The sequence below is a fragment of the Dendrobates tinctorius genome, unplaced genomic scaffold, assembly GCF_039654945.1.
Source record: "Dendrobates tinctorius isolate UK_male_01 unplaced genomic scaffold, ASM3965494v1 ptg000059l, whole genome shotgun sequence".
NCBI lineage: Eukaryota > Metazoa > Chordata > Amphibia > Anura > Dendrobatidae > Dendrobates > Dendrobates tinctorius.
Genome location: NW_027361727.1, coordinates 3,213,020 through 3,236,289, shown reverse-complemented (window position 1 = coordinate 3,236,289; position 23,270 = coordinate 3,213,020). Strand labels below are relative to the sequence as shown.

The following is a 23,270-nucleotide window of genomic DNA, read 5'->3' as shown; positions in this document are numbered from 1 at the left end:
ACTGAATGTGCCCCCTCAGTCCAGGCCCCCACTCTACACCGGTCTACGTTCCCCATGTCACCTGGCCCCAGGGGCAGGATTCATCCGTTCGCTCAGTAACTGAACGTGCGCCCTCAGCCCGGGCCCCTCTCCTCACCAGTCCAAGCCACCCTCCTAACCGGGCCCCAGGGGCAGGATTCAGCCGTTCGCTCAGTAACTGAACGTACGCCCTCAGTCCGGGCCCCTCTCCTCACCAGTCCAGGCCACCCTCCTCACTGGGCCCCAGGGGCAGGATTCAGCCGTTCGCTCAGTAACCCAATGTGCGCCCTCATTCCGGGCCCCTCACCAGTCCAGGCCACCCTCCTCACCGGGCCCCAGGGGCAGGATTCAGCCGTTCGCTCAGTAACCCAATGTGCGCCCTCAGACGCACATTCAGTTGAAATCTATTTTCGTGTGGGACCGCTTCCTGCTCAGCAATCGGAGCTGCCAGCCAATTAGGCTATGTTCCCATATCAGAAAATAGCAACACTTTGCTCACAGCGTATTTTCGCTGCATCCAAAGCGCTGCGTTCTAATCACGCAGGTAAATCCACAAGTTTTCACTGAACCGTGCGGATTTACTGAATCCAAATACATTTTTATTGTTGAAATTTCTAGCTTCTCAGCAAGAGAAATTGACATGCTGCGGCTCTTAAACCCGTTCCACATGTCGGTGTCCACGGGTGATGCACAGGCGCACATGCATGCATAGTGGACATGGGATTTTAGAAATCCCATCCACTATGCTGTAACATCTGCCACTGCGGTCTTGACGCTGCATAAATACGCAGTATCAAAACCGCAGCAATTCCTGATCTTGGGCACGTACCCTTTGAGGCAGGCAGCTCACGTCAACGGTGTATGTGTCACTGTCATGCGCCAGTGCCTCAAATGGTTGAGGAAGAGGACACCGCTGGATCGGGGCAATGTAAGGAGAAACCTTTTTTTTTTTTTTTCACTGAAATCTGCAATATGAAGAGACATATGGGGGGGTAGGGTGAGAGGACATGGGGGGGCAGGAAGGAGACATATATGGGGGCAGGATGAGAGGACAAATATGGGGGCTGGATGAAGACCTATGTGGTCAGGATGAGATGACATATATGGGGGCAGGATGCAGACATAGGGGGGGCAAGGTGGACACATGGGGGGACATAAGAGGACAGATATGGGGGCAGAATGGAGACATATGGGGCAGAATAGAGACATATGCAGCCGAGATAAGGGGACATATATGGGGAAATGATAAAAACATATGTGGCCAGGATGAGAGGACATATACTGGGGCAGGATGGAGAGATATACAGCCAAGATGAGAGGACATATACAGTATGTGGGGGCAGGATGAGAGGACATATATGGGAGCAGGGTGAAGACATATGGAGAAGGAATGAGAGGACATATATGGGGGCAGGATGGACACATGGCGGGACAGGATGAGAGGACATATATGGGCCAGGATTGAGACATATGGTGGTCAGGATTAGAGGACATATAAGGGGATAGGATGGGGGCAGGATGGAGACATATATGGGGACAGGGTGAAGATATATGAGGAGGCAGGATGGGAGGACACATGGGGCCAGAATGGGAGGAGAGACACATGGGGCCATAATGTTAGGACATATGGGAGCAGTGTGGAGACACATGGGGGACATTAATTACAGGAAGGTGGCAGGATTTAGGACATTACTGTTGGGGCTGATTATGGGATATAATTACTGCTGTAATATATTTCATTTTTGAGGATACTGTTTTCAATGGTAGGGGAGCGTCATGGTTTGAACAGGGTTCTTGCCCTGCACTCACAGGGTTAAGTGTTCGTGGCCTCTTTCTTGATCTGGGAGGGGTATTTATACTCACTCTTTACCAGGGTTCTCTGTCAGCTATACTGTTGTTCTGGTGTGTCTGACCCCTGGTGTGCGTGTATTCTGCGTTGCTTGTTTGCTTCCCGTGTATGACCCGGTCCGTTCCCTCACTCTGTACTCCGTTTCTCATTTTGGCACTATTGTCATTTCCGGTTCTGACCTCCTGGCTTGGCTATCGTTACTCCGTTACAGTTTGTCCCTATTGTACCGTCTATTGCCCGTTCTGGTTTTCTGATCTATTGCTACGTCCTGACTATCCATTCTGTCTAACCCTTTGGTACTGTATTGCTATCTCGTGCTTTGACCCGTCTTGATCTGGTTTCTGTCTCTGTCTATGCCCCTTGGTTACATTGTCCTGTAGTTACCTTTCTAGGAGTATCCCTGCAGCTCCTGGCGCTGAGGCCATGCCCCCAGCAGTCACATGCTTCAGGTCCTGTGAGCTTGGAGCATACATTGTCACCACTGAGTCCCCGCTCCGCAGGTATCTTTGTACACAGTCTTTGTACTCAGGACACACGCACTGGCTCAGTGAGCAAGTGCAGTGCGGTGTTCCTGACAGGGAGGTCCTGTTAGGCTATGTGCACACGGTGCGTATCTGCTGCATATACGCAGCAGATTTGGCTCTGCATATACGCAGCAGAACTGCATGTGATGTACAGCAACATTGTAGCCTATGTGAAACGAAATCCGCTGTGCACATGCTGCTTTTTTTTCTGCGCGGATTTGGTGCAGAATGAAAAAAGCAGCATGTCACTTCTTTTTGTGTGCTTTTGGTGCAGTTTTCCACCTGCTCCATTCTAGAAATCCGCAGGTGGAAAACCGCAGGGGAAAAATGCACATAAGAAACCGCACAAAAAAGCGCTAAATATGCAGGATATATGCAGGTCATTTGACCTGCAGATTAGTGAAATGTGCACAGAAAATTCCAAAGCAGAATACGCACCGTGTGCACATACCCTTACTGTGCAGGATGACACTGTCGCTTTTTTCTTCACCAGGCATAGTGTAGAAGTTGGGGAATGTGCTCTACATAACTGTTATTTTCTGCAGAGACGTTTCTTGGCTGGAAGAAGTGATGGCAATCTGTGCTGGATGAAGAAGCAAAGCGAAGATGAGTTTCTTCAAATAGAAACGTCACTGGTGAGTCAGTGTTTTACCTGTATACTTACACTATACATTTTATACTATACACAGAGCTTCTGTGTATATTGTCATTGGTGATCCCTTTATTACCTGTACACTGACACTGTATACAAAGTATCTGTGTATAATGTCACTGGTGATCAGTGTATTACCTGTACACTGACACTATATACAGAGCTACTGTGTATAATGTCACCAGTGATCACTGTATTACATGTGCACTGACACTATATACAGAGCTCCTGTGTATATTGTCATTGGTGATCCCTGTATTACCTGTACACTGACACTGTATACAAAGCATCTGTGTATAATGTCACTGGTGATCAGTGTATTACCTGTACACTGACACTATATACAGAGCTACTGTGTATTATGTCACCAGTGATCACTGTATTACATGTGCACTGACACTATATACAGAGCTCCTGTGTATATTGTCATTGGTGATCCCTGTATTACCTGTACACTGACACTATATACAAAGCATCTGTGTATAATGTCACTGGTGATCAGTGTATTACCTGTGCACAGATACTATATATAGTTCTCCTGTGTATAATGTCACTGGTGATCACTGTATTACCTGTACACTGACACTATATACAGATCTCCTGTGTATAATGTCATTGGTGATCATAGTATTACCTGTACACTATTCGCTATATACAGAGCCCCTTTGTATAAAGTCACTGGTGATCACTGTATTACCTGTAGACTATACACTATATACAGAGCTCCTTTGTATAATGTCACTGGTGATTCCTGTATTATCTGTACACTGCCACTATATACTGTATACTACTGTATGTACAGAGCTCCTGTGTATAATGTCACTGGTGATCCCTGTATTACCTGTTCACTGACACTATATACTATATACTGTGTATAATGTCACTTATGGTAATATTAGTGTTTTTTTTATTTTATTAATGATCAGTATTGTAGTAGTATTCAGTCGCTATGTGGTGATATGTGATCTGGTCATGGTGTGGCGGTATTTATCCCTTGTATGTGCTGTTATTCGGTCATTATGTGATGATTTGTGATTCGGCCATGGTGCTAAAAAATGTATGTAACATATTCCCTTAAAGAAAAATATAGCTAACAAGAGTATTGTATATTTCAAGAAATGTTTAATAGGTTGGAGTAGCGTAGAGCCTGGTCAAAAGTATCTACCTTGTTTTGGTGGAGGCTTAAAAAAAATATTTTGGCCAAAACAAAAGCTGCTGGCTATGTATGTGATCTGGTGTTCGATGGGAACTGTTAATGTGTGATTGGTGAGGACGTGGTGCAGAAGTGGAGTTTTTCCAAGAGCAGGCATTGGGACTGTGGAAGGTTTGAGGGGTGGAGGCAGAGCTTGGGTGGAGCCCAGGTGGAGTCTGAAGGGGGCCCGAAAATGTTATCAGTATAGGGCCACAAAATTGCTGGTGGCATCCCTGTTCGGCAAAGCAGAGTTTGTAACCAGGCACATCTCACTGAGAGAACTGCAGTGGTTTTACACTGGACTGCACATAACTTGGGTATGATCTAAGGGCCATGCTAGGACCATTGACTAGTGGCGCCATTTTTGGACAAAAGCAGCAGTGTTTTTCTACTCTTATAAAACCTCTATTAAATATTGGAAAGTCTCATTTTGCAGGGGTCCAATCCCATGTCAGGTGCTTCTCTGGCTCCAGAGCATCAAAGTTGCCGTAATTTCCTCATCAAACGTCTCCTTGTGGCTCCCGTGTCTTATGTGTCCTTACTCAGCAGCACTTTGGAGGTAATGACTGCAGGTGCATGTAATTAGTCAGCGGCTCCATGTAATTAAGCCAGGAATAAAGCCGGAGACATCTGCATCCGATCCTGCGCTGCCTTCTTTTGTCTGTCTCGGGGATGAACTTCTTCCTGGGGCTATGTGACTTTTATGTTAACCAGTTTTGTTTGTTTGGTCTCTGAGATGTTCTGGAAATTATGGATATAAGAGGGTTCTTAAACGTGGCTTCACGCTTGTAAGTCATTAGGTTGTCCGATCCGAGGGTGTGACGTAGCAGAGGCGGGAAGGTGGCACATTGGGCCAGGTGCCATAAACCCCAATTATTCAAGTAAGCTTCATCTATAGCACTAGGTCTACAGCATGCAACATACAGGGAAGCATGCCTCCCATCTTCTCCGGACCCAGTCCTATATTTCTAGGACTGTCATGGAAGTCTGTTGTTTGTTCTGAGCTCATCTGTATCTATGTCCTCAGGGCTTGGATAAAGATGAACCTAATGGTGCCATGTAACTGGCAGCAGAGACCAGCCCCGCAGAGAATCAGGGCAAAGGCAAGCGTGATGCTTGCGAGAGTCACTGTGGGGGTAGATGAAGATTGTGGGGGGCATCAAGGCATTTTATTGTGGGGGCATTATTACTATGTAAGGTAGCTTCAAAGGAAATTATTCTATCTGCGGGCCTAATACTATGTTGGGGGGGCAATGAGCATCATACTGTGTGCAGGGGCATACTAGTATGTGGGGGGCCCCAATGGCCATCATACTGTGTTTGGGGGACGTGTGGGGGACTATTAAATTGGTACTGTATTGTGTGGACACTCTAATAAGCCTCACTAGGAGAATACTTCTGTGTGAATGCATATAAAAGACTGGGAGAGATTTGAGTACTACTCTTGCATAGAACAGGGTGCACAATATTTTTTGGTACAAGGGCCACATTAGTTCAGTATGGTAACCTCAAGGGTCACAAAAGTTTCAAAGGGGTACTTATATGAATTCATCACTAGAACCACCATCAGTACATTAATACATCACCACAACCAAGTTTTCAGTATTTGAGGAGGATTTGGAATTTCTGCTCCAAAAATAAAATCTATGTGAATGCACACAAACTCAATTTTTGCAGCAGAAGCTTGCAGAATCCTCTTCGTCTTCTCAAATCTCTAAATTTTGAGGATTTTTCAATGTTAGCATAGCTATGAAGCCCAATATGGATAGCTACCTGTTCAACATCAGAATCACTGTCAGCACATGTATGCGGTGCCAGAACCACCATCAGTGCATGAATGCTGCATCAGAACCAACATCCGTACAGGAATACAGAGCCAGAACCATGGTCAGTACATGTATACAGCACCAAGCTTAGTACTGCGATCAATTGTAATGTAAGGTTAGCCCAATATATAATTGTATTGCTTGAATCTACAAATTCCCATTATGTCCTTAACAATGGTAAGGAGATGCTTGAAGTTGTTACCAGCCATCATCAGACTGCCGACCATACAGCGACCACAGTGTTGTGGAGATGTAGTCAATATCACAAATAAATGTTTGCATCCAGATAACATGTATGTAACAGCTTCTCTGATTCAAGTTGTTCCCATCCCTTTTGTGTCCGTGTAGTACAAATCCATGATGAGATTTTACACCCAGAACTCATCTCTACAGACTTCCCTCCGTCTTCAGCAGCACATCCTGATACGGTGCTCTTAGAAATAAAAGTATCATAATACTGCCCCTTAAATGAAAAGATCTCCTATGCTGCTCCCTTGAATAAATAATTGCCCATCTCTGTGCTTCCTGTACAAAATATCCACTTCACACTGCCCCTCTCCATATACTACCCCTCTCCATATACTACCCCTCTCCATAATGTCTTCCCAAATGTCTTTCCATAATATCTCCTCCACACTGCCTTTCTGACAAGGTTTCCCCCACCATACACTACACTATGATCTCGTTCACAACCCCCCTAATTGTCCCATAATATCCCCCATAGTGTCCTCCATTGCTCCATAAGGTTCTCCATTGCATCATAATGTCCCCTATTATGACCCCAATAGTGTTCCCCATTGCTCCATAATGTATATCCTGCTGCACTTTCGTATGGCGGCTTCCACCTTTCTCACACCCCCCGCCCCAGCAGCAAACATGGTGGAGGAGTTGGTTTTCTCCTGTCAGATACCTGCTCCTTCACCCCAATCCCACTGCCACCCTCTGTTACCCTCCCTTCCTTTGAGGTGCACTCTGTGCGCATCTACTCCCCCTCCAACCTCCAACTGGCTGTCATCTACCGCCCCCCAGGGCCAGCCACCACCTTCTTTGACCACTTCACCACCTGGTTACTTCATTTCCTTTCCGCGGACATCCCTACTATCATCATGGGCGACTTCAACATCCCCATTGACACTTCCCTCTCAGCTGCCACTAAACTTCTATCTCTCACTTCCTCCTTCGGCCTCACTCAATGGTCTTCTACAGCCACCCACAAAGATGGCCACACACTGGACCTCATCTTCACCCGCCTCTGCTCCCTATCTAACCTCTCTAACTCACCTCTTCCTCTCTCTGACCACAACCTGCTCACATTCTCTTCCCTCTTCACTCCATGTCTACAATCCCCACCCCACAAACTTTCACACCCTCGCAGGAATCTTAAACACCTTGACCTACACTCATTCTCCGAATCCCTCCTCCCTCTTACAGATATAAGTTCCTTACACAATGCGGATGACGCTGCCGCTCTATATAACACCACAATAGCTGTAGCTTTGGAATCCGCTGCCCCACTTACACATTCCAAAACTCGCAAAATCAACAGACAGCCCTGGCACACCAGCCTGACCAAAGAGCTGAGGCGAGCTTCCAGGGCTGCTGAGCGCAGATGGAAAAGATCCCACTCCAACGAGCATTTCATCGCATTCAAACAGTCCCTCACTACTTTCAAGACCACACTCGCCACAGCTAAACAAACCTACTTCTCATCTCTCATATCCTCCCTGTCTCACAACCCTAAACAGTTATTCAACACCTTCAATTCTCTCCTCCGCCCCCCAGCACCTCCTCCCTCCCCACTCATCTCAGCTGAAGACTTTGCCTCATTTTTCAAGCAGAAAATTGATAACATCAGGGACAGTTTTGGTCAACAACCCCCAGAGCCCTTCCTCCCGACTTCCCAGCCCTCCACCTTCAAAACCAACTTCTCCACCATTACAGAAGATCGACTCTCCACTCTACTCTCAAGATCACATCTCACCACCTGTGCACTCGACCCGATCCCATCCCACTTCATCCCAAACCTCACCACAGTCTTCATCCCAACCCTAACCCATCTCTTCAACCTATCACTAACAACTGGTGTTTTCCCCTCAAGCTTTAAACATGCCTCCATCACACCTATCCTCAAAAAGCCCTCTCTTGACCCATCCTCTGTATCTAGCTATCGCCCTATATCACTTCTCCCATACGCCTCCAAGCTACTGGAACAACACGTCTACCTTGAACTGTCCTCCCATCTCTCTTCTTGCTCCCTCTTCGACCGCTTACAATCTGGCTTCCGGTCACACCACTCCACTGAAACTGCCCTTACTAAGGTCACCAATGACCTCTTAACTGCCAAGAGCAAGCGACACTACTCTGTCCTCCTCCTCCTGGACCTGTCGGCTGCCTTTGACACAGTGGACCATTCCCTATTATTACAGACCCTCTCATCCCTCGGCATCACAGACTTGGCCCTCTCCTGGATCTCATCATACCTAACAGACCGGACATTCAGCGTCTCCCACTCACACACCACCTCCTCACCTCGCCCCCTATCTGTCGGAGTCCCACAAGGTTCAGTCCTAGGGCCCCTGCTGTTCTCTATTTACACCTTTGGCCTGGGACAGCTCATAGAATCTCATGGCTTTCAGTATCATCTTTATGCTGATGACACACAGATCTACATCTCTGGACCAGATATCACCTCCCTACTAACCAGAATCCCTCAATGTCTGTCCACTATTTCATCCTTCTTCTCCACTAGATATCTGAAACTCAACATGGACAAAACAGAATTCATCATCTTTCCCCCATCTCACGTGACCCCCCCCTACGAACCTATCAATTACAGTAAATGACTGCCCACTCTCCCCAGTCCCACAAGCTCGCTGCCTCGGAGTAATCCTTGATGCTGATCTCTCCTTCAAACCACATATCCAAACCCTTTCCACTTCCTGCCGACTTCAACTCAAAAATATTTCACGCATCCGTTCATTCCTCACCCAAGAATCTGCAAAAACCCTAGTCCATGCCCTCATCATCTCTCGCCTTGACTACTGCAACCTCATGCTCTGCGGCCTCCCCTCAAACACTCTCGCACCCCTCCAATCTATTCTAAACTCTGCTGCCCGACTAATCCACCTGTCCCCCCGCTATTCCCCAGCTTCTCCCCTCTGTCAATCCCTTCACTGGCTCCCAATTGCCCAGAGACACCATTACAAAACCCTAACCATGACATACAAAGCCATCCACAACTTGTCTCCTCCATACATCTGTGACCTCGTCTCCCGGTACTTTCCTGCACGCAACCTCCGATCCTCACAAGATCTCCTTCTCTACTCCCCTCTTATCTCCTCTTCCCACAATCGCATACAAGATTTCTCTCGCGCATCACCCCTACTCTGGAACTCTCTACCACAACATATCAGACTCTCACCTACCATCGAAACCTTCAAAAAGAGCCTGAAGACCCACCTCTTCCGACAAGCCTATAACCTGCAGTAACCACCGATCGACCAAACCGCTGCACGACCAGCTCTACCCTCGCCTACTGTATTCTCACCCATCCCTTGTAGATTGTGAGCCCTCGCGGGCAGGGTCCTCTCTCCTCCTGTACCAGTTATGACTTGTATTGTTTAAGATTATTGTACTTGTTTTTATGTATACCCCCCTCACATGTAAAGCGCCATGGAATAAATGGCGCTATAACAATAAATAATAATAATAATAATAATAGGAATTTTATTGAACACAACTATTTCACTGTACTTTATCAAATATGTTAAAATATAACCTTTTTCCGTTAATTAAAATTATACAAAAGTGAACTAAAATAGAACCACCAAATGTATATAATACAGACAACACATAAAGAGTAAAGTCGGGGGGTATCTTGCCCAGCTCTACCACTGACTCGCCCTGCCTTGCAGCGGAGGTTGGAACCCTACAATTGCGCAATTGGCGCCCCTGCTCACCGGCGGCTCACCTTGCTGGCCCATAAGTCATAAGGTCACACTTATTAACACAATACCAACTGAGATACCATATGCATCAGCTGATCTGATCTTCCCATCAGTAGTATTAAACACTGGAGCCACAATAGGTATAGGGTCATCAGCAATGGTCATGTATAGGCAAATATTCACCCGACCAATATAAGGCAAAGGGACTATATAACCACTGTACTGTACCTGCTTTGCTGCGGAGGTTGGCACCCTATCATTGCATAGTTGGCGCACCCGCTCATCGGTAGCTGACCCTCCTGGTCCTGTTAAAGGAGAAACTCAATTTGCCAATCCGAAAATCAAAGATGCTTGGTGCATGAAATATTCACATAGACAATAGTAACTCATCATACATTATATGGATAGTTCAGCAGTAGAGGCATATACGGTATATCTATATGACTCCATTGTAGGATGCCAACCTCCGCTGCAGGGCCAGTCCGCAGTAGGACAGGGTCAAGCACCATCTCGGCTTTATTCTTTGTGTTGTCTGTATTACATACATTTGGTGGTGTTGGTTCTATTTAAGTTGACTTTTGTACACTTTTAATTAACTAATAAAGGTTATGTTTTAATATATCTTATAGAGTACCCAGAAGAATACAGCATAATTAGTCAAGGGCCTACATGCCCAGGAGGTATGGCACCTTTCCAGGGGCATAAAAATAGTGGGTGCAGGGGTTAGTCACATCTACGCCCTACAACTGTAAAGGGGTTCTCAAAAGGGCCCTTTAATTCATATGAGAAAACCTGTGATAATTTCAGATTTTGAGGTGGGCCCCACAATCTGCACCTACCCCCTTCTGTTGGATATAAAGAATCTGCGCAGGAAAAATCGCAACAAAATAGCTAAGATTCCTAACCCCTATTACTGTTTAATAATATAGTTATCTTGTGGGTCAAAAAAAAAATAATAAAAAAGGTGTGGTGTAGAATGAAACTTCTGGATGGCAAAGTTTGGCAAAAAATTGGAGGCTAATTAAGATAAGGTCCCCTTCACTTTTGTCTGCTGCGCTGTCAATTAGAATAATTTAAATCATAAAATTATTCTTTTTTTTTTGTATTGTACTATGGAAAAAGATACAATTTTAGCCACACCGACATAAGAGAATGAGCCGCCCCTTTTAAGATCTGATGTGTTTGCTTAAAAATGAAGTTGATGACCTTTTTGCTTCTTGATAAAGGTTTTAATTACTCTTGTTTCCATTACAGTGCTTGGATTTGGGACAGACAACGATTTACAAATTGACATAATTTCGGAGCTAAAACTTGAGAACAGCACAAGGGGGATTACACAGGTTTACGGCACTCATAATGGCAGCAAAGCCTTCTTATTTCACGGTAAGTGTTTTATCAGCTTCTGCAACAGCAGAACAGTAAATATACCACGGCATATACCGTATATTGTAAACCAGATTTAAACTGATTATGAAACCCTGCTGAATAGTACAGTTTACACAAGCTACACGAAGCAGACTAATATAATACTGCCCTTAAGTACAAAAATATAACCACTATCATATGGCCCCATATGTGGAAAAAAATGTAACAACTATAATGCTGCCCACTATGACCAAGAATATAACTACGATCATGCTGCTCCTATGTAAAAGAATACAACTACTATAATACTGCCCCTATGTACAAGAATATAACTACTATAATACTGCTCCTATATACAAGAATATAACTACTATAATACTGCTCCTATGTACAAGAATATAACTACTATAATACTGCCCCTATATACAAGAATATAACTACTATAATACTGCCTCTATGTACAAGAATATAACTACTATAATGCTGCTCCTATGTACAAGAATATAACTACTATAATACTGCCCCTATGTACAAGAATATAACTACTATAATACTGCCCCTATATACAAGAATATAACTACTATAATACTGCCCCTATGTACAAGAATATAACTACTATAATACTGCCCCTATATACAAGAATATAACTACTATAATACTGCTCCATTGTACAAGAATATAACTACTATAATACTGCTCCATTGTACAAGAATATAACTACTATAATACTGCTCCTATGTACAAGAATATAACTGCTATAATACTGCTCCTATGTGCAAGAATATAACTACTATAATACTGCCTCCTATGTACAAGAATATAACTACTATAATACTGCCCTCTATGACCAATGATATAACTACTATAATACTGCCCCTATGTACAAGAATATAACTACTATAATATGGCCCCTTATGTGAAAAAATAATTTTCTGCCCACTATGACCAAGAATATAACTATGATCATGCTTCTCCTATGTACAAGAATATAACTACTATAATACTGGCTACTATGACCAAGTGTATAGCTACTATAATACTGCCCCCTTTGTACAAGAATATAGCTACTATAATACTGCTCCTATGTACAAGAATATAACTACTAGAATACTGCTCCTATGTACTAGAATATAACTACTATAATACTGCCTCTATGTACAAGAATATAACTACTATAATACTGCCCTCTATGACCCATTATATAACTACTATAATACTGCTCCTATGTACAAGAATATAACTACTATAATACTGCCTCTATGTACAAGAATATAACTACTATAATACTGCTCCTATGTACAAGAATATAACTACTATAATACTGCTCCTATGTACAAGAATATAACTACTATAATACTGCCTCTATGTACAAGAATATAACTACTATAATACTGCCCTCTATGACCAATGATATAACTACTATAATACTGCTCCTATGTACAAGAATATAACTACTATAATACTGCCCCTATGTACAAGAATATAGCTACTATAATACTGCTCCTATGTACAAGAATATAACTACTAGAATATAACTACTAGAATACTGCTCCTATGTACTAGAATATAACTACTATAATACTGCCTCCTATGTACATGAATATAACTACTATAATACTGCCCTCTATGACCAATAATATAACTACTATAATACTGCCCCCTATGTACAAGAATATAACTACTATAATACTGCCCTCTATGACCAATAATATAACTACTATAATACTGCTCCTGTGTAAAAGAATATAACAACTACAGTCATGGCCGAAAGTGTTGGGACCCTTTGAAATTGTTACAGAAATTTTTTTTTTTTTTTTTTTGCAGAGAATTATTGGAATTACACATGTTTTGTTATACACCTGTTCTTTCCTTTGTGTGTATTGGAACAACACAAAAAAACCCCTAAGAAAAACAAGAAAATTGGACATTATTTCACAGACAACCCCCAAAATAGGTCTCTCATATTTGAAGGTGCCTACTTCAATAGCAATTTTAAGATCTCTCCACAGGTGATCAATGGGTTTTAAATCCAGACTCATTGTGCTTAGTTTCCATCCATTTCGGAGGGCTTCTTGGAGTATGCTAGGCGCTATTGTCCTGCTGGAAGACCAGTGACCTAGGGCACAAACTCTGCTTTCTGACACTGGGCACTACGTTGTGACCCAACATCTGTTGGTATTCTTCATATTTCATGATACCTTGCACACAGTCAAGGCACCCAGTGCCAGAGGCAGCAAAACAAGCCCAAAACATCTTTGAACCGCCATCATATTTGACTGTAGGTACTGTGTTCTTTTCTTTTTCTGCCTCATTCTGGTTTCAGTAAACAGTAGAATGATGTGCTTTAGTAAAAAGCTCTATCTTGGTCTCCCCATCCATAAAACACTTTTCCAGAAGGACTTTGGCTTGCTCAGATAAATTTTGGCAAACTGCAGTCTAGTTTTTTTATGTCTCTGTGTCAGCAGTGGGGTCTTCCTGATTTTCCTGCTATAGCATTTCATTCAAATGTGGATGGATTGTTTGTGCAGGCACTGATGCACCCTGAGCCTGCAGGACAGCTTGAATTTCTTTGGGACTTGATTGGGGCTTATCCACCATCCGGACTAACCTGTGTTGCAATCTTTTCATCAGTTTTTCTCTGCTGTCCACGGAGATTAGCTACAGTAAACATCTCGTTTATGTTGCGCACCATGGACAAAGGAATATCAATATCGCTGGAGATGGACATGTAACCTTAAAATTGTTGACGTTTTTCATCACTTTTAGTTCTCAGGTCCTCAGACAGTTCTCTTTTCTCCACAGGTGAGTTTGAACGAGCATCTCATGCTTGAAACAATGTTGTTTACCACACAATTTTGAAAAGGTGCCGACAGTTTTGTCCAGCCCATTTTTAGAGTTTTGTGTGAAATTATGTCCAATTTGCCTTTTTCTTTTATTTTTCCTCTGTTTTTTTTGTTTTGTTCTAATACACACAAAGGAAATAAATGTGTATAACAAAACATGTGTAATTGCAATAATATTCTTCGTTTTCTCAAACAATTTAAAGGGCGCCAACACTTTCAGCCATGACTCTAATTATTACAATGTCGCTGAATCCATTCCTCTTAATAGATGGAGCCTGATATTAAATGTACAAAATGGATTTTTACAAATTATAAAATACATATTTTAAAGTTGACCTCCCATAAAGAACCAGACATTTGGATTAAGTTGCATAGATTTTTACCCCCCCCCCCTAAAAAAAAAAAAAAAAAAAGAAAACAATAAAAAAAAAACCAGTTGTATATTTAATAGCCTGGTCACATTTAATGTCTTTTGTCTTTTTTAAAATTCTATTTATTGAGCTCCCTCTTCATGGTTCTAAAATTTTATTATGCATCTCTTTATGACTATGCAGAAACTTTAGGGCTATGTATAAAGCTACTTTCACAGATCAGTTTTTTGCCGTCAGGCAGGATCCGGCTATTTTTAGAAAAAACGGATCCGGCATAAATTTTGGAGAACTGTAGAAACGGATCCGTTTTTTTGCTGGATCCGTCTAGCAGGTTATATCTGTTTCCTGGGGGCTGGCCAATTGGATCTGAGCATGCGCAGACTTAAAAAAACGGATCCGGTGGCTGGATCCGTCTTTTTCTGGATCCGGCGCATTCCGGCGCCCATAGACTTTCATTGTAGCAAAAAGCTGGAAGCGCCGGATCCGGCGCTTCCGGCTTTTTCGCCGGAGACAAAAAACGTTACAGTAGCCGTTTTTTCCAGACGCCGGAATGAGACAAGTAGCCGGATCCGGCAAAAAACGGATGAAACGCAATGCCATCCGGCGCTAATGCAAGTCAATGGGGAAAAACTGGATCCGACATTGCATTTTGCCGGATCCGGTTTTACAAAAAAAAGCGGGATCGCGCCTGACGGCAAAAAACTGATGTGTGAAAGAGGCCTAAGAGAAAGAAAAGGATCAATGGCTACTAAAACTATGGGGAAGCTGACACAAAGTTGACAACAGTCCCAAATTGGCTGAAAAAGGATGTAGTTCACATTAAACCTACCCAAAAGTGACTATTTCCTTCTGGGTTTCGCTTTTTGGGGACACGTCTTAAACATCCATACTTTACCAGTGGTACTCTGGTACATGAAGCTTTAAATATATATATATTTTTCTATTTACTGATCTTCATTACAGTCACTCCAGTCACATCTAAAGCTGCCCTCAAATGAAGGCATAGAAGATAACCGTAAACCATTCAGAACCAAATTTTTAAGTATCTGGCATCAAAGTGCGACTTTGTATTATTTCTGCTTTTAGGGTCAATCGACAGAATCTTGAGAGACTGGAAATGAATGAAGTAGAAGTTCCAAAGATCAGAATCATATTAGGAAATAAATCAAGAACTGTATCATTAGACAGTATAAGGGTGTGTGCACACGCTGTGGATTGGAGTGCGGATTTGGCCTCGCAGATTTTGTAAAATCTGCAGGTAAATCTGCAGGTCAAAAGACCTGCGGTTTTACCTGCGGATTGCTCTGCTGTTTTTCATCTCCACAATGGAGGAGATGGCAAACCGCAGCGAAATCCGCAGAAAGAATTGACATGTCAATTCTTTCTGCGGTTTCAAAACCGCAGCAAAACCGCGCGGAAAAATCTGCACCGTCTGCACTGCGGTTTTTTTATTCCCATAGGGAATAATGGTACTGTACACCGCAGCAAAAACTGCTGCGGACCCGCAGCGGCCATATCCGCTGCGGAACCGCAGCAGAATCCGCAGCGTGTGCACATACCCTCAACATTCTATAAGTTTCCTCTTAGGCCTGTTTCACACATACGTTTTTTTCATCAGTTGCAATCCGCGAAAATGGCGGGACGCGGATCTGCAACTGTTTTGAAAGCAACGTGTGCTACCGGACGTTGCTTTGACGGATCCGGGGAAGGCAGAAATTTAAAGGCACCTGTGCCCGGGGAGGAGAGCGAGAGAGACCGCCAGACCTGGCATGTAGGGTTAAATTTCCGCCAGAGGCAATTCTTCCAGGCATGCGCAGTGTACAAATGCGGATCCGGCCAGCAGAAAAACGTTGCAGTGTCCGTCCTGTCATGTCTGCGAACGCCAAAATTTTGGCGGATCCGTAAAAAACCGGATCCAATGGATGACCATCTGTCAAGATCCGCCGATAATGCAAGTCAATGGGAAAAAAACGGATCCGCCAAGAAAAATGGCGGATCCGTTTTTTTTTTGCAAAATGGTGGATTTTGACTGATGGTGACAGACGGATGTGTGACAGAGGCCTTAACCCTTTACGAACACAGACATTTGTCACTTTTGCACTTTCTTGTTTTCTTTGCTCCACTTGTTTCAAGAGCCTAAATCTTTTCGTTTCCTTTTTTTGTCGACACAGCAGAACGAGGGTTTGTTTCTTGCGGGACGAGTTGTAGTTTTTGAATATGATTTATTTATGAAGTATTGGGAAAAAAAAGGAAGAAAAATTCCAAGTGAGGTGAAATGGTAAAAAAAACCTTGCAATTCCGTTATTATTTTATAGGTTTTGTTTTTAATGCTGTAATTCTGCCATGAACATTACCTGGCTATATGATTCTCCAGGTTTATGTGATAACTGTGATACAAAACTTGTATAAGGGTTTTTTTTTTTCCCTTTAGTGGTAAAAATATGCTGAACCACTATTTTTTATTTTTTTTTTCTCCTGTCCATGGAGCAATGGGATGGCTTGATATTTTTGCAACCTGAGTCTATTATTTTATTGATACCATTTTTATGTATAAATTACATTTTGATCTTTTTATTAGGGAAGTGCAGCCACCGAAAAATGGCTATTTTGCTGTAATTTTTTTTCCGCGCATTTAACATACAATTTAAATAATTTGCAGAAAAGAAGAAAAACGTGGATATAAACAATTCACAATCCAGGTATATGGATAAAAAAGGACTGGTATTTATTTCATAGTCCACACAGTACACTCTATGCATTTCAACGTTCACATAGCTTCTTCAGAAGCTACTTTTTATCCATATACCTGGATTCTGAATTCTACAGCAGCGTGGTTTATATTTACATTTTTCCTCTTTTCTGCAACTGTGAATTGGTCAGATGATCTGACATGTGGATCTGCGGCAACTGTTGACTCTGAGGAGTCCTATATGCCTGTTTAATATGGATGACTAGGTGAGTACACTGTGTGAGTATGTATGTATGTGTGTGTATATGTATATATAATATATATATATATATTAGTACTATAATATTATATAATTTGTCACTGCAGCCATAGTAGCTCATGGACTCCCTGCGATCATATCTTGGGGAGCCAATTGGGAGCTAGTGACTTGTCTGCACCTGCCTGATAGGAAGCTGGTTCTTAAGAGGTCAATGGAAATGTGCCGTCAAATAATGACCTGTATTTTTTTAAAGTTTTCACTTAAGTAAAAGAATACTACTACTAGAAGGTTTTTTTTTTTTCATATGAAAAATTAGAAATCTTGCTAATTTCACACTGACCACTGGGGCTAGTCTAGACTTATAGTGCCTGTTCTTTCAGGAACTGCACATATACATTAGCCACAACGATTGAAATAATGAAATGTAAGGTTATACACATGGGAAGAAGTAATCAGTATCACCATTACCCACTGAACGGGAAACCACTGGGTAAATCTGACATGGAGAAGGACTTGGGGATCCTAGTTAATGGGAACGGCGGAAAGCACTAAATAAAAATATAAATAAAGTGCGTTCGCCACTCGGGGTCCACCGTGCGGTAGGTGGTATAACCGCTGCTAGACGGTGGCAGAGCAATATGGCGGAGGTGCGCACGGGGTTAGCCTTCACCCTGGTGCGCAAAGCAATCGCTGTTTAGTCACAGAGATGGCAAAAACATGAAGTACTGAGCCTGTTAGGGTCACAGGAGCTCAGAGCAATAACACACACGGTAAGCGGTCACAGGAATAGCCCAAGATGGCGGCACTAAAACCTTCTAGACCTACCGTGTGTGTCCGAGTACATAGCGTCGCAGCCGCGAACGCTCAAGTGGGCTGCTACTGCAGCGCGGCGTGAATACTGCCGCTCAACGACACTGCTATGGCGCAGGCGCAATGTCGGACGCTAGCAGCTGAGTATGGAGCAATAACGCGCTGGCACTGGTAGTAACTCAATCCCTCACACAAGCGTATTATCAAAGGGAAGGGGTTTCAAACGAGTCGTTCACCAGATCATGCATCCATCAAACATTCACTCAGCAGCAAGTATGTCTATACTAGCACATGGTGGAACAGCCATGCGTGCCTTTTATAGCAGCCAGGACCTTCCGCACGCCTCCAGATCTCTGAGATGGACAAATGAGATTTGGAGCAGGACCTGAGCACATGACTCCCGATCTCCAATGGGAGATCGTCCCATGAGCATGCTCAGTAAGAGGAGAGAAGGACTTAACCTCAGGAGAGATTTGCTGCAAGGCAATCTCCTCTGCAATCTCCTCTGCAATCTCCTCTGCAGTGGACAAAGAGCAGGAGACTGCAGAATGTGAGGGTCTGGATTCCTGCATAGCGACCGCAGAAACCTGACCCCTAACAGGAGCAGCCAATGCCAGGCAGCGGCTGCCAAGGCAGACAGGATCATGGGGTGCATTAAAAGAGGTCTGGATACACATGATGAGAGCATTATACTGCCTCTGTACAAATCCCTGGTTACACCGCACATGGGGGACTGTGTACAGTTTTGGGCATCGGTGCTCAGAAAGGATATAATGGAACTAGGGCGAGTACAAAGGAGGGCAACAAAATTAATAAAGGGGATGGGGGAACTACAATACCCAGAGAGAGGTTCAAAAATTCCCTAACACTGGAAACAGCACAACTCAAATACAATATCACCATCAAATACTCCCAATTCAATTAAAAAAGAGGGAACTTAGAGTTTTTAAAGCTAAAATAACAAATTTTATTATACATAATTAAAACATGAGACAGAGCATAAATACTGATGAGACACAGGGCAAAATAAATATGAACTTGTAAAACACAATTATAGTGAATAGCATTTAATCATGAATCTTTCAAAATGAATGTGCACAAAAAATACAAAATATAAAGTGCATATGTTTCTTTAGTAAACAGAGACTGTCTGCCTATTGAAAGCTGGAAAGGTATTCCAATACTCTGGTGTTAAGAGGGAAACTGAGCTCTGAACCTAGATGTACTATTAAGTGCACTTACATCCAGATAGTATTATAATATAAGTGCATGAAGCCCAAAATTAGGGAGAAGTGCTAAAGAATATAAGGTGCCATAAAAGTGCAAACTTACATGAGAATATGCAGTAACGCTGCCTGGCCCGCCGCCCCTACGCGCGTTACGCCGCATCTTCTTCAGGAGGCGTGGTTTACTCATAATCAGGTGTTAGTATTTATAGTCGGGGCCACCAATAAGAACGGTCATCCAGCATTGTGACGTATAAATCTTAGCGCATGCGCAATAGAGTCTAAATCGGGACGAATTGCAGCCCCTTATGTGATGCCAGTAATAAACAGCGCATGCGTGGAGATCTTCTCTCTCAGAGCCGGAAGCTCTCATTGACCGCTTCCAAAGTACGCGCTTTGTATGTTACATAGCAGCACGAAGCCACTTACAGATCTCACCTTGTCAAACAAAGTCAGGAGACCAACGGCGCATGCGTGGATGTTCCCTCACTTATAAATAGGAAGCCCTCACTCGGCGCTCACAGTGTGCAGCAGGGCACGTTGCTTGAATAAGCACTTTGTGAGAGTCTCGGGTGGAGGAAGAACCAGGCATGCGCTCGCTACCAGACCCATAAAGATAAACTAAAAGATTGCTATACCAAATAAACAACCTGGAATTCTAAAATAGGAAATATCTAAAGCCTTAATAAAAGGTGATATATAAAGTGCAATCATATTAAATAACACAATCAGTGATATACATATTATAACAACTACAGTGGGGCAAAAAAGTATTTAGTCAGTCAGCAATAGTGCAAGTTCCACCACTTAAAAAGATGAGAGGCGTCTGTAATTTACATCATAGGTAGACCTCAACTATGGGAGACAAACTGAGGAAAAAAAAATCCAGAAAATCACATTGTCTGTTTTTTTTCATTTTATTTGCATATTATGGTGGAAAATAAGTATTTGGTCAGAAACAAAATTTCATCTCAATACTTTGTGATATATCCTTTGTTGGCAATGACAGAGGTCAAACGTTTTCTGTAAGTCTTCACAAGGTTGCCACACACTGTTGTTGGTATGTTGGCCCATTCCTCCATGCAGATCTCCTCTAGAGCAGTGATGTTTTTGGCTTTTCGCTTGGCAACACGGACTTTCAACTCCCTCCAAAGGTTTTCTATAGGGTTGAGATCTGGAGACTGGCTAGGCCACTCCAGGACCTTGAAATGCTTCTTACGAAGCCACTCCTTCGTTGCCCTGGCGGTGTGCTTTGGATCATTGTCATGTTGAAAGACCCAGCCACGTTTCATCTTCAATGCCCTTGCTGATGGAAGGAGGTTTGCACTCAAAATCTCACGATACATGGCCCCATTCATTCTTTCATGTACCCGGATCAGTCGTCCTGGCCCCTTTGCAGAGAAACAGCCCCAAAGCATGATGTTTCCACCACCATGCTTTACAGTAGGTATGGTGTTTGATGGATGCAACTCAGTATTCTTTTTCCTCCAAACACGACAAGTTGTGTTTCTACCAAACAGTTCCAGTTTGGTTTCATCAGACCATAGGACATTCTCCCAAAACTCCTCTGGATCATCCAAATGCTCTCTAGCAAACTTCAGACGGGCCCGGACATGTACAGGCTTAAGCAGTGGGACACGTCTGGCACTGCAGGATCTGAGTCCATGGTGGCGTAGTGTGTTACTTATGGTAGGCCTTGTTACATTGGTCCCAGCTCTCTGCAGTTCATTCACTAGGTCCCCCCGCGTGGTTCTGGGATTTTTGCTCACCGTTCTTGTGATCATTCTGACCCCACGGGGTGGGATTTTGCGTGGAGCACCAGATCGAGGGAGATTATCAGTGGTCTTGTATGTCTTCCATTTTCTAATTATTGCTCCCACAGTTGATTTCTTCACTCCAAGCTGGTTGGCTATTGCAGATTCAGTCTTCCCAGCCTGGTGCAGGGCTACAATTTTGTTTCTGGTGTCCTTTGACAGCTCTTTGGTCTTCACCATAGTGGAGTTTGGAGTCAGACTGTTTGAGGGTGTGCACAGGTGTCTTTTTATACTGATAACAAGTTTAAACAGGTGCCATTACTACAGGTAATGAGTGGAGGAAAGAGGAGACTCTTAAAGAAGAAGTTACAGGTCTGTGAGAGCCAGAAATCTTGATTGCTTGTTTCTGACCAAATACTTATTTTCCACCATAATATGCAAATAAAAGGAAAAAAAAACAGACAATGTGATTTTCTGAATTTTTTTTTCTCCGTTTGTCTCCGATAGTTGAGGTCTACCTATGATGTAAATTACAGACGCCTCTCATCTTTTTAAGTGGTGGAACTTGCACTATTGCTGACTGACTAAATACTTTTTTGCCCCACTGTATATGACAAAATAGACTGATATAAAAAAAATCCTAAAAATTAAATTAATGAATAATATGTACACAAATATATTTATATATACAAAAGACATAAAAAATGAAGTGATGGAACCTAAATCTAATATATAAAGCTCAAAGTGTGTGTGTGTGTGTGTGTGTGTGTGTGTGTGTGTGTATGTATATGTGTATGTCCGGGATAGGCATCCGCACCGTCGCAGCTACAGCCACAAAATTTGGCACAGTCACATGTCTGGACCCCGAGAGCGTCCTAAGCTATGTTGTGAGGCGAAATTTTAACCCCGCACGTTCCAATTCACCATACAATTTTGCCCCTATTTGCATAATGGGAAAGCAGTGTGTGCGTATGAAGCCCCGCCCCTCATTATGATGTCACAATGGTTGCCATGGCGACGCTGATGTCAACATAGGTTGCAAGCCCCACCGCCGCTCATTATGATGCCATAATGGTTGGCTATGGGATGGAGGATGTGTGATGGGTATATGGGCACTGGACTATGGGATGGAGGATATGTATGTCGGGTATATGGGCACGGGACTATGGGATGGAGGATATGTATGATGGGTATATGGGCATGGGACTATGGGATGGAGGATATGTATGATGGGTATATGGGCACGGGACTATGGGATGGAGGATATGTATGATGGGTATATGGGCACGGGACTATGGGATGGAGGATATGTATGATGGGTATATGGGCACGGGACTATGGGATGGAGGATATGTATGATGGGTATATGGGCACGGGACTATGGGATGGAGGATATGTATATGGGCACGGGACTATGGGATGGAGGATTGTATGATGGGTATATGGGCATGGGACTATGGGATTGAGGATATGTATGATGGGTATATGGGCACGGGCCTATGGGATGGAGGATGTGTGATGGGTATATGGGCACGGGACTATGTGATGGCGGATATGTATGATGGGTATATGGGCACGGGACTATGGGATGGAGGATTGTATGATGGGTATATGGGCATGGGACTATGGGATTGAGGATATGTATGATGGGTATATGGGCACGGGACTATGGGATGGAGGATTGTATGATGGGTATATGGGCATGGGACTATGGGATGGAGGATATGTATGATGGGTATATGGGCATGGGACTATGAGATTAAGGACGTGTGATGGGTATATGGGCACTCGACTATGGGATGGCGAATATGTATGATGGGTATGTGGGAATGGGACTATGGGATGGAGAATATGTATGATGGGTATATGGCATGGGACTATGGGATGGTGGATATGTATGATGGGTATATGGGCACGGGCCTATGGGATGGAGGATAATTATAAT

At 43.3% G+C, this 23,270-nt stretch overlaps 1 protein-coding gene across 4 annotated transcripts in view; it reads left to right on the top strand.

The window, feature by feature from the left end:
* Positions 1-23,270, top strand: part of NELL1 (neural EGFL like 1) — an 860,783-nt gene that overhangs the window by 60,867 nt on the left and 776,646 nt on the right. For all 4 annotated transcript variants that reach the window (XM_073578304.1, XM_073578303.1, XM_073578306.1 and 1 more), the window contains one exon: positions 11,263-11,391. In XM_073578304.1, the coding sequence (XP_073434405.1) occupies positions 11,263-11,391 (129 nt within the window). The remainder of the gene's footprint in view (positions 1-11,262; positions 11,392-23,270) is intronic.